The following is a 13,114-nucleotide window of genomic DNA, read 5'->3' as shown; positions in this document are numbered from 1 at the left end:
AAATTTTAGTTTGAATTCGCTGCCAGCATACCTAGAGCTTAAGTGTGTGTAAACCGAGATGGACTTTTGTTTCACTAAGTAACTGAACTGTGTGATCATAAGGAACCTTAATGAGATCAAAACTTGGATATCAAGATGAAAATGCATTACATTCTATCTTTTCATGTCCTATCTCTAATGCCAGCTGGTAATATTTTAGAATTTTCAAAATACCTTGCAAGTTCTATGGCCAATAAAAATCTGAATTGACATTAGATTTTTTGTTTGAATTCCAACAAATGTGATAAACTCACACTCCAAGTCTTGCTAATTTCTATAATTCTATCCATTGTATCTTTTGTTAAAAAAAAAAAAAAGAAAAAGTATTTTTGTGGCATTAGAATTTCATAACCAATTATTAGTGCCACCAACATAGCCCTAGCATTTCCTGTTTATTAAACAGTATAATGAAAATACTTTGAATCTATTGAAGGTTCCAGAGGTTTTTTGAGGCATCTCAAACAGCTCAAATACAATAGAAAGCATATTTCTTCAAATAGGTTATTTTCACTTCATTGTTAGAGTAGGATATTGTGTGTGGAATATAATAATCCAGATTCTCAGAATAAAAGATTAAAACTCAATTGACATTAGTGGAAGCAGTCTGATTTTTACACCATCTAGGAGCTAATCCTGTCTATTATGATATTTAATGTCATACTTAGTACTGTGAGATTGTTCAAAGATTAGGAACAGCAGCAATGTAGCAAGTAAATATATAAAAATGGATGCTGGATTCTTTTGTACAGATTTTATAACATTTTTGACTTTTACAATTCAAACATTTCACATTCATTTTGTGTAAATACGTTATTTATTAACATGGTGTTATACTGTGCTCATCAGTTGACTGTGAGAATACGTTCAACAGCATAATTATTTATGAAAAATTATTCTTTCAAGAAAAGCGAATGTGAGCATTTTACCTCATCTTTAAGATATCTCACTGACCATGGAATGAGGCTTGTATGCACTCATGCACTAATTCACCAGTTACAGAATCCCTTATGGAGCATTTCAAGCATGCAAATGTAAATTATTAGGAAAAAAATAACAGAGTTCATTGCTTTAAAAGGTGCTCAGATAAACTGATAAGCACACTGTTAAATGGCTTCATAAAGTCTGAAATATTTTCCACTGGAAAGAGTTATCATTTAAGTTGCACTAAATGTTTTGTAACACTCTTAGGTATTTTTGCTATGGACTACACCTAAGTTGTGAATGATTGAGGAATATGGTTGGTACCTGTGCTAGAATTCATAGAGTGTTTCACTTTGAACTTGGACAGATTTTCCCTTTTAGGCCTTAAATCTGATAAGTCATTAAAAACGTTTTGATCTGACACTTAATCATGTGCTTTTTTAAACATGTAATGTAAGTGCTTTCCTAAATTGGATGAAATAAGAAATGCAGCATAGTTCTTTTCTAAGATCTTTATTGTCATTGTGTCTTAATCAAATGGATCTGAGGATCTTTGCTAGCAGAATTTTATATATGTAAGTGTTATCTTACAGTAGCAAAATGAACCCGTTCAAAAACTGTTTTCAAATATACCGATCAAATATTAAGATGTGTCTGTGAGTCTTGCAAAAATAATGTTCATAGCCCTGTTGAGGCTAACATAAACCAATCTGTTGAAAGTGGTACAACATCAAGCAAAGGACTAAATGTAGCACAACATTGTCAAAGTCGTGAATGCCAATATATGTGTCGCTGTTCAGTCTTGACAGATAGACCTCCACCCATCATCCTCCAGGGGCCTGTCAATCAGACACTGGCAGTGGATGGGACAGCTCTGCTGAAGTGCAAGGCTACTGGTGACCCGCTTCCTGTTATCAGCTGGTTAAAAGAAGGCTTCACTTTTCTGGGTAGAGACCCTCGAACTTCCATACAGGATCAGGGAACCCTTCAGATTAAAACTCTGCGGGTGAGTAACAATAACAAAGCAAATGCTACAAGTAGTATGTGGCTAATATGAAGCTGGTAGTGTGCCTTAGGCAGCTCTACTATCTTGATGTCTTCTGACTTCAAAGTTAACTTAGTTGTCTCCTTTACCATGCAACATTCACCAAGGACAAATCTTATTATTTTACTCTTTGTCATTGTGGTAGTAAAGGGAAAAAAGAAGAGCTGACTTAACAACAGATACTACTGCAAGAAATCCTTTGAAAATAGAATTATTTATGTTGCAATAAAGCATGAGTGGCAGGTGGGTAGACATGTAAGATGACAGGATCTGGTTATCTTTCAGATAGTCTTACCCTGAAGCCATTGGTCTTTTGACTCAATTAAAACTTAGAGTCATTCATTTTCAACACCTGAACATTATTTTCCAGGGAGCCAATGTGCTAGAAAGGGATTTTGGAGTCCATCAAGGCTTTTGCTGTGGTCTTTCTCCATCATTGAGTCTTGGCAGTCTTGAGTTGAGCTGATGAATTCTGATGTTAGCTGCAGGTGTTTCATAAGGCTATGGATGGGAGATGACAATTCATACTGTGACATACATGCAGTCACATGCAGAAGGATTTCTGTTCAAAATGAAGTGCCTATAAAAATATTTACATTTTGATAGATACGATAATATTATATTTGAAGGTACAAAGAAATCTTGCAGTATTCTAGGTAGCATAACACCAGACTTTGTTGATAAACACTGTATCACAAATCTTTCTTTGGGTTTTTATTTTTTTACCTGTTTAAATAGATATTGCACTTTTCTGTGTATATGTGAAGAAGCATATGTCTAGAAAAATACTAAGGTAATGTCCTTACTTGTTAAGAACTTATAGAGAGTTTCAGCAGCCTTTTAATCTAATCAACATAAATTTCTGAACATTGACTTGTCGTCCAAAAAAATTTCCATAAATGTAGCTGTTGGGGACAAGGTAAAAACAGCAGTTTTGTTTTCTGGTGCCATCTCATCAGTGATAGTAGATGAATTGTTAACCTCCTTGGAACAAAATAGAATTTATTAAAAAATTTATACTAGCTTTCCTTGAGTAAACAATTTATCCTTCCTCCCTGGGCTGAAGGCAGGTTTAGGCCATGAAGGTTAATGCATTTTTCCTGTAGAGATGGATTAAAGAGTGCGCTTGAATTCTCCAGATTCCCCAGTAGTGTTAGAAAAACGCAATTAAAGGTGGAAGCTTAGTGATTTCAAACAAATTTTCAGGCATCAATGATGGGTTGCTGTGGAGTGTCCATGAGGCAGAAGCTCCTGGGATACCTGTCTGCATGCAGCTACACAAATAACAAAATAAGGTCTGAATCGTGCCAGCGCATTTATCTTGCTGATAGATGCACAGTGTCTGTAAATGAAATGAAAAAAATTGCTTGCAAGGAGAGAAGGAAACAGTACTAGCAGTGAGTGTGGTTTTGAAAGACATGAAGCTTTTATTGATCCATAAGTGGCTCATTCACTAGTAACTGATTTTCCTTAAAGGCTCAGAAAGACACTTCTTGTAAACTCCTTGATAACAGTAATGTGCACTGCTCAAGTCAAACTTACTAGCCAAAACTACACAATTCTATAAAAAAACAATTTTCGCCTGTAGGTTGCAATTTTTGTGAATTAAATATAGCTATAAATCAGGAGTGTTTAACTTTTCTTTCAGATGTACTACAGCAAGAACTGTCAATACTTCCTAAGGAAAAAAAGCCCCCAAATATGCCCAAGAATAGCTCAAGTACACTTACACGCCTATCTTCACAATAACGTTTATCACCTTCATCCTCAACCCCTAGTCCTCACTTATTTCCTCCCCTCACAATTAATAATCATTATCAATTGATAATCAATATGAAAGATATAAAGATATGGGTAAAGATGAGCCTCTACTATTTAATCCTTTGAGACTATCCTCTTCTGCTATGTAACTAATCTCTTTATGTATGTAAATCAAATTATTCAATATTCTGCAGCAATCATAGTGAACCAAGAGCCACAGTCATTAATGTAAATCCAGAGATTTTTATAATGAGTCAATCATCCAGTTACCCTGGAGGATAACTAGAAAACTGCATATTTCACTCACTCAGTACCATTTTAGACAGGTCAAGACTGGTGAAAATCTTCCTTCTGATATGAAAAAATGTAGTTTGCAAGATTTAAATGTCTGCTTTAACGAAGGAAGAAAACTATTATACTGAATAGCAACACTTTTCCATTGACCTTCCCTGTTGTTTTTTTTCTCCACCAAAACACCAAAAAAAAAGTAAAAATAATTGAATTATCAATAGAATATTGTATCTAATCTGTATCTAATCTGTCTTCAGTCTGGAAGTTAGATAATTCACCACACTTCCAGCTTGCTTTGTATGTTGAATTTGCCTTCTGCAAGTTAGTCTGTTTTGAATTCCACATACTTCATTGAGTATGCCATACACCATCTGTCATGGTGGGACACAAATGAAGTTGAGAACCGCAGCATCCTCAATTATCACATAATGAAGAATCGTAGATTTAACAAAAACTCAGAAGAAGCAAAATAGAATACAGTACTTCAGAATGCTATAAGACTCCCTCCTCCAGAAATCTGCCTCTTTTCAAGAGTCTTTCTCATTTAGTTAGCAGGTCCAAAGGAGGGCCACAAAGGTGATCAGAGGGCTAGAGCACCTCATCAATGAGGGCATGCTGAGAGAGTTGAGGCTCTTCAGCTGGAGAAGGAAAGGCTCCCTGGGGACCTTATGACGGCCTTCCAATACGACAAGGGGGCCTGCAGGAAAGTTGGGGAGGAGCTTTTTATAAGGGCATGTAGTGATAGGATGAGGGGAAATGTCTTTAAACTGGAAGAGCATAGATTTAGACTAGATATTAGGAACATTCTTTACTGTGAGGGTGGTGAGATGCTGGAACAGGTTGACCAGTGAGGTTGTAGATGCCCCCTTCACTCAAGTCCAGGCTGGATGAGGCTGTCAGCAACCTGGTCTAATGGGAGATGTCCCTTCCTATAGCAGGGACGTTGGAACTAGATTGACCTTAAAGGTGCTTTCCAACCCAAACCATCCTATGATTCTATGATTCTATGATTTCTGTATTTTGAATTTCTGAGACATTGTCAGAGGAGTTTAATTATTCTTTGTATTTCATGGCAAAATTCAAGTTATGCTTTTTTTTGATAAACTGCCATTAACTGGTTGCTTTCTTCCCTTAAGAATGACATAGTCCCAGTCTATTGGAAGAAAATGCCAACAAAAATCTAACAGTACAAAATTAAAAATCAATTAAATTATGTGTCTACAAGTAATGTAGAGAACATCTCACTAATTTTCTTTTACATTCTTTTCAAAGAGTTGGGTATGAACATTTGTTATAGTTCCAATCTGTGTTTTCCAGATCACCAATTATAATTCCTTAAAGTCCCATAAACCTTCTTGAATGCGGTCCTACTTTCATTAAATCAACTGATGGTAAATGTAATTCTTCTCCTTTATCTCTACACTCAGCATTTTCCCTCTTCTTCAATCTCCAGACTACCATTCTTTATACACAGTGGTAGGACAACTCTTCTGTATGTTCTGTGTTTTGCAAAGTCACAGTTTTCCATCCACTTCTGTTGTCTTCTCTAATTCTTGTCATATAAATCTTTACTTTAAATCAAAGTAAGGAATAGTAAAATACCTGGCAAATTTTCCAGTAAAGCAATAATTTATAAGAACAATAATGAGATTAATATTGATGGAATAAATTAAAAATCTTTCCAAAAATAAATTAGGGCTATATGAACTGACATAGGAATCACAATTTAGGGTCTTTATCTACCAAACTGCTTTGCAAGACTGAAATAAAATTTCATGTGCTACAGAAGAAAGGTAAGCATGGTATATGATCCGGTTTAACTATACCGTTTTAAAATTGCTTGGAGGACTGTGTGTAGAAATAACCGTTGTTAAGATCTTAGAAACAATGTACATATGTATTGATGACCTGTATAAATATGGCTTCATCTGTCATAAAACCATAAGATGATGGAATAGCTTTCCTGAGACTAGAGTATCTCTATGTCATTGTGGGATAATGAACTGTGAGTTTTCATCCTCTAAGGAAAAATTGTTGTTGTATTGTTTGCTGATTTCAACTGGGTTTCTTAACAATAAAAAGGTTGACACTGTCTGAAACGTTCGTTCTGTACCACTTACATACTTCACTGATACAATTAAGAATATGAAAATTACAATTAGAAAAGTATTAAAAACAAGTAATCTTATTTTAGTCCTTTAAAAGTAAGCCACCATTAAATTCTTATTTTTAAATGTCTGGTGCCTTTTAGGCTGATATAAAGTGTAAAATAAGTCTTTCTTTTCAATAAATATATAGGAAAAAAAAATTAGAATAAATTCTGTCATATGATTCTGAAAGGTAAAACTTGCTTTTAAATGTTCTTAATGTTAGCTGTCTGATACTGGAACCTACACTTGCGTTGCAACAAGTTCAAGTGGGGAAACATCATGGAGTGCTGTTCTGGATGTGACAGGTAAGTAATATCCAGAGGCCGTTTTCAGATGGCACAGAATGAAAAGTATAGTATAAAATAGAGCCTTATGAGTCAAATAATGTCTTCTAGAAATTCTAGGTGTGAAATAGAGAAGGTTTTAAGTGGGAAGGATTCATTTCTTCAAGTGTCTCAGACTTCATTGTTAGCACTGAAACTGATCTGCATATAGGAATTTTCTCAGACTTCTAGTAGCTGATGTTCTGACATTTTATGTAAATATGAGCAAAGCATGGGTTTTTTTGTTACTCCTTTTTTCTTTTTTTTTATATAAACTTTTGACTTTTGTCTTTTTTTCCTATAATGTATATGTAAAGAATGATAGTTCCTCATTAAAAAAATATACCTGATAATGCAGCAGTTGACTTAGTTCTTAACAAATTAAAAGCATTGATGAAGCTGATTATGCAGATATTTGGCATGCTTTTCCTTTTAGCCTTCTACTTTGGTCAAACTATCTAATTGACAACAAAAAGTAATTATTTTACATTTGCTCCTTGCAGAGTTGGGTGGAGCAACAGTCAGTAAAAGTTATGACATAAATGACCTCCCTGGGCCACCATCCAAACCTCAGGTCACTGATGTTACTAAGAACAGTGTCACCCTGTCCTGGCAGCCAGGGACCCCTGGAAGCCTACCAGCTAGTGCATATATCATTGAGGCTTTTAGGTATGTGAATTATTCTACTTCAATCTCCTTCCTTTCTAATTTTGCTTAAATCCTAGTACCAGCTGTTCTGGTATTTGGTGTTCTTTTGGTTTCTACACGTATCACTAAAAGTTCAGTAAAAGATTTAATTCCAGTGGCAGGCATTGATTCTTTCTCCTTAAGTGTTTTGTTTTGCTTTGTTTTTTAATATGTCATCACATTTTCTTAAGTCGTGCAGTAGTGAAGCATTTAACTTTTTCTTCAGGTCAGTGGAAACATAAATGGACAATGTACTCACTATTTATTACTTTTTCCTTAGTTCTAATGATCACCCTGGGAATGTTGTATTTCAAACCATTTGGGCTTGAGTTACTTATACTGTTGTAATACAAGCAAACTGAAAACTAATAGGCAACCTTTAAATCACTCTGTGTTTTTCTTCTCCTGTTCTTGTTAAAACAGCACCAATTAAATAGTTAAAGAACTTTAAAATTCTGCACTTAGCTGTTTTTGATGGAATAAAACTTTTAACTGTAAAGAATGATGTTCATAATTCAGGATTTCATCATGCAGCCTGAAATTGAAGAGGATCCAGCTGTTCTATTCCACACAGCAGCACTTAATGCATTGTAGGAAAGAACTCCTGGGCCCCAATTCAGCAAGTTTGTTTAAGCATAAGCTGTATCCCTCATGTGTATTACAAGAGTAGTATTCTGCATATAGATGTGTACTTTCTTACATGCTTTTCTACATCAACATATTCAGACAATAATCAATAATATAGTTTATCTTTTGATTAATATTCTAGCAGGAATTTATCAAAATTATATGCTTACAAATTTAAAACATTATTGTGATAATGTTTTATCTGTATATGTTAATATACAAAATACATCATTATTGTGTGTGCAGATTGGTGATTTTGTTCTGGGACTTGTACTTTTCTTAATGTATTAAATGAATGAAACAATTGAATCAAAATGGAACTAGCAGTTTCATTTTTATTTTTTTTTTCCTTTAAGATGTTACATTTTCTGCTCAATTCTGTACAACAAAGCAGAATAAAGTCAAATTTTGCCCATAAACTTTTATGATATTTCACCTTGGATAAGCTTTAATGGCACGCCATCAAAAACTTTTACAGGAGCCAAGGATTTTTATTAAAAGCAGTTTTAAAAATTACAGCTGAAATATCTTCATATAGTGGATTGTAATCTAATTATATTGCCATTCAAATGAAAATGTAGTGACATAAAGAATATTCATATAATTTTCTTAATTTACAAGCTTTTTTTCAGAAGATTCTTTGTTAACTTTGAGTATGAATTTAGTTCAAGTATTCTTTTTTCTAATGACAGTTATTGACATAATTTACTTAGCAACGTAGAAATTTATTCTTTTAACATTTTTTTCTTTTCTAAGGTTTATGTTCAAGATTGGCCTATTTATCATTCAAATTTCCTTTGCTGCTTTCCACACTTTCCTTTTGCAGGTGTTTGCTAGAGTGATAGAAAAAGCTTTTGCTTTTAGTGAAAGGAGAAATACTTTTGAAAGGTCTGTCATTTTTTTATGCTTTTTGATATGTTAACTGAAATTATAAAATATTAGTTTTGTCTTGTTCTTATATATTTTTTTTTTCCTGCAGATCCCCTTTTATTTCCTTGTTTTCTTATGTGTTAGTCTATAATCTTCAACATTTTCTTATTGCAGTCAATCTGTGAGCAATAGTTGGCAAACAGTGGCTAACCATGTGAAGACCACTCTCTACACTGTGAGAGGACTGCGACCCAATACAATCTACCTGTTTATGGTGAGAGCTATCAATTCACAAGGTCTGAGTGATCCCAGCCCTATGTCAGATCCCGTCCGAACACAAGGTAAGAGTAATTATTATGGCTTACATGCTTGAACTAAAATTTAAAAAAAAGAAACTGAAGGTTGACCATTAGGTTTGGCCTTTTTATGTTATCACTCTGACTGAAGGAATCTTGAATACAACTTAGCTAATAAAGACAGTCCAATGATTGCTTTATTTATTTATAATTTATTGTTATTTATATTCCAGATTTATATCTGGAATTTAGGAGAAAGCTAAGGATAGTTTAGCCATGCAGTGCCTTGGCACATTTTTATTTTGCAGTTCATAGATTGTTGCTGTGCTTCTTGATGGCACTCAAACTTTTCCAAACATGTCCTCTCTTGGTTGTTGTTGTTGTATCCTTACTTTCTATTTTCAATCCTTTATTCATCTCCGTTATCTAGCAGAGATACACTGTTATGATAAGGACAAAAAACAGGCAAAACACCTTATTTTGCACTAGTATTAATACAAGAAATGCAAAAAATATCCATAGGATATTGGTAAATCTACTCCAACATTTGTGCAGATTATTCATATAGATTAAGGCATCTGTATGATGGAGAGTATTTCAAAGCTATTCTGAGAAATGTATAGACCTTCAACTTATATCAACATTTCTGAATTTTTACATTCATAATTCACTGCATAATAAACCCTGAGGGAAGACTGAAAGGAAATCCCTTATTTGTAGGCTACTGATATAATTGATAGCTGTGATCCTCCATGTCTTGTTTCAGGACTGTTTGATGACTATAAACTCTGTTCATGTTATACTCTGCTCTAACTGTGTATAGCTGCCACAAACAAATTTCACTGCACAGCATGGATTTTTTGGCTTTAAGAACATATTGCTTGAGTACTTCATTCAAGAATGTACTTTTGCATTTAAGCGTATTGAAGTACAGGAATTAATCATTCTTTTAAATCATGATTTCTTCATTTTCAAAGTAATAGCTCCTCTCACAGTTAATTTACATTGAGATTATCTATCCCTGTCTATGGAAGTTAGAAAACTGTGTAGGAGTGCCTGCGCATCCTGTGTCAGTCTCCAGCATGTGTAATTGGAACTATGTTTTTTGTAGGTTCTGGATGGACAGAAAGGAAATGAATAGGGTGGTATTGCTTTATCACATAGCCAATAGATCCAGCCTCTCATTCCAGTCTATTCCTGAATAAATCTGTCATTAAGAATTACCTCCTCAAAATATTAATAGCAATAATAAATAAAAATCATTGTTGTAAAAGGAGAAAGAGGTGTTTTCTGAAAAGCTGAAGGAATAAGTTGAGGAGGGATTCCATAGCTTCACTGTCCATGGAGTATTGCAACTTCTTTCTTACTCTCCTGTTGTGATAAGGAGACTTATGCTTTTCTTTGCACCAGCCTTTAGTCTGAATAACTTATCACTTAGTTAAAAATACAACTTTATTTGGCATTTGAATGTCAAGTGAAGACTTTTTATCTGACATACTGACAAGCAATTTGATTTCAGTAAAAACATGTCTTTTAATTAGCTACAGCATGTGTTGCAGCTTCCATTTCCAGAAGCTGTTTAGCAGTCAAGCACACTGAAACATGTACAGGATTTATAGCTTCTTTGGTAACCTCCAGTTTAATGAAATTAAATCATAAAATCAATTGAAAATTAGCATAATGTTTTGATGTGATTTCTAATTATGCCTGAATTCAATTCAGGCTGACAGAGGAAGCTGACACATGCAGGAAAGCCTGTTCACAGCGACCACTGAGGAAGAGAGAAGCAGTTATAACCATACTATATAATATTAATTTGCAACAGGTGTCTGTTGCAGCTTTAATGTCTGGCATTTTATTTCCTGGTAATAAGCATAGCAAAAGGCAAGTAGTATAATTTTATGCATATTTTCACCAGTGAACTACAAGTAGACAATAAGGGGCTATGAAAAGGCTTACCTTAAATGACTTCTGTCAAATAAGGACAGAGAAATCAGTAATTGCTCTAGGAAAAGATTTGACATTGGTTGGATTATTAGCAGACTGGAGCACTTCAACGAAACTATCTATAATCGTATATGAAACTATGTATAATCATATCCCTGCAATTTAGATTACTGTCTACTAGTAGGAAGTTCACTGGAAGCTGTAAAAGTGAACTTAGAGAAAATATACCACCAATTTAATTTTAGGGACCTCTTAAATTTGATTGGGATATCCTTCTTGAGCTGCTTTTCCATGAGTCATGATTTTATTATGCCAATATTTGAAGATTTGGTTATGGGTAGATCAGCTGGAAAAGGAGGTTATCAGGAGTAGTCAGCATGGGTTCACCAAGGGGAGGTCGTGCTCGACCAACCTGGTGGCCTTCTATGATGCTGTCACATGCTGGGTGGATGGGGGAAGAGCGGTAGATGTAATCTACCTTGATTTTAGAAAGGCATTTGATACTGTCTCCCATGCCATCCTTATAACAAAGCTGAGGAAGTGTGGGATAGACGAGTGGACAGTGAGGTGGGTTGAGAACTGGCTGACTGGCAGAGCGCAGAGGGTCGTCGTTGATGGTGCAGAGTCTGGCTGGAGACCTGTGACCAGTGGTGTCCCCCAGGGGCCTGTGCTGGGTCCGGTCTTGTTCAACATCTTTATCAATGACCTTGATGAGGGGATAGTGGCCTCCCTCAGCAAGTTTGCTGATTATACGAAGTTGGGAGGATTGGCTGACACGCCTGAAGGCTGTGCTGCCATTCAGCGAGACCTGGACAGGCTGGAGAGCTGGGCAGTAAGAAACCGGATGAGGTTCAACAAAAGCAAGCGTAGGGTCTTACACCTAGGGAGGAAGAATTGCATGCACCAATACAGGCTGGGGGATGAGCTGCTGGAGAGGAGCTCTGCAGAGAGGGACCTGGGCGTCCTGGTCGACAACAGGTTGGCCGTGAGCCAGCAGTGTGCCCTCGTGGCCAAAAAGGCCAATGACATTCTGGGGTGCATTAAGAAGAGCGTGTCCAGCAGGTCGAGGGAGGTGATCCTCCCCTTCTACTCTGCCCTGGTAAGGCCTCATCTGGAGTACTGGGTCCAGTTCTGGGCTCCCCAGTACAAAAAAGACAGGGATCTCTTGGAAAGAGTCCAGCGGAGGGCCACAAAGATGGTGAAGGGCCTGGAGCATCTCCCCTGTGAAGAAAGGCTGAGTGACCTGGGTCTGTTTAGCCTTGAGAAAAGAAGACTGAGAGGGGACCTGATCCAGGTTTATAAATATATGAGGTGTGGCGGCTATAGCGGTGAGGCCAGTCTCTTTTCAGTGGTATGTGGAGGCAGGACGAGGGGAAACGGACATAAGCTGCAGCACAGGAAGTTTCGCACAAATGTGCGTAAGAACTTCTTCACGGTGAGGGTGACGGAGCACTGGAACAGGCTGCCCAGGGAGGTTGTGGAGTCTCCTTCTCTGGAGATATTCAAGTCTCGCCTGGACGCCTACCTGTGCGACCTGATGTAGGGAACCTGCTTTGGCAGGGGGGTTGGTCTCGATGATCTCTAGAGGTCCCTTCCAACCCCTACAATTCTGTGATTCTGTGATTCTGTAACTGCTTTCCCACCAGGAGTCTCCTAGTAATGTGAATATTTCATTGCATGACATTGCACTGTGACCATCATGTATGTATGTGTTTCCAAATGTACATATGAATAATCAGAATTCCACATGTACATCTTGATATTAATTTCTTAGTGATATTAACCCATGTTATTTCCTTGATTTCTAAGTACTTCTTTTTATGATAAAATATATTTCATGAAGAAACACTACGTAGAAATGACTTATTCACTAAGGGAATATAAGTATTTTGCCAGTTGTGTACTACAGCATAATTTAACTTAAAATATAGGCACTCATAGATATGGGTAAATTTATATCAAGGATCATAGATTTTATGAATAGTAGCATAAATGATCATTTTGCAACCCAGTTTGAGTTGCTGTCTTAGAACTATTTTATTGAATCTCTTTGATTCTTAGTCACTTTGAATAGACATGGTTTGCTAGATAATCTCCTTCACTGTTGCTGACAACTATTTTTTGTTTATATTCTTTTTGGAGACCCAAGGAGCCATC

At 36.0% G+C, this 13,114-nt stretch overlaps 1 protein-coding gene across 6 annotated transcripts in view; it reads left to right on the top strand.

The window, feature by feature from the left end:
* The window catches only part of ROBO2 (roundabout guidance receptor 2), a 459,965-nt gene that overhangs the window by 357,620 nt on the left and 89,231 nt on the right, over positions 1-13,114 (top strand). For all 6 annotated transcript variants that reach the window (XM_031556589.2, XM_031556590.2, XM_085241102.1 and 3 more), the window contains exons 10-13: positions 1,761-1,966; positions 6,431-6,512; positions 7,034-7,199; positions 8,889-9,055. In XM_031556589.2, coding sequence (XP_031412449.1) covers positions 1,761-1,966; positions 6,431-6,512; positions 7,034-7,199; positions 8,889-9,055 — 621 coding nt within the window. The remainder of the gene's footprint in view (positions 1-1,760; positions 1,967-6,430; positions 6,513-7,033; positions 7,200-8,888; positions 9,056-13,114) is intronic.

This window comes from Meleagris gallopavo, chromosome 1 (assembly GCF_905368555.1).
Source record: "Meleagris gallopavo chromosome 1, MGAL_WU_HG_1.1, whole genome shotgun sequence".
In the NCBI taxonomy this organism is placed as follows: Eukaryota; Metazoa; Chordata; class Aves; order Galliformes; family Phasianidae; genus Meleagris; species Meleagris gallopavo.
Note: the sequence above shows the minus strand (reverse complement) of the source record. Positions and strands in the feature narration are given on the sequence as shown.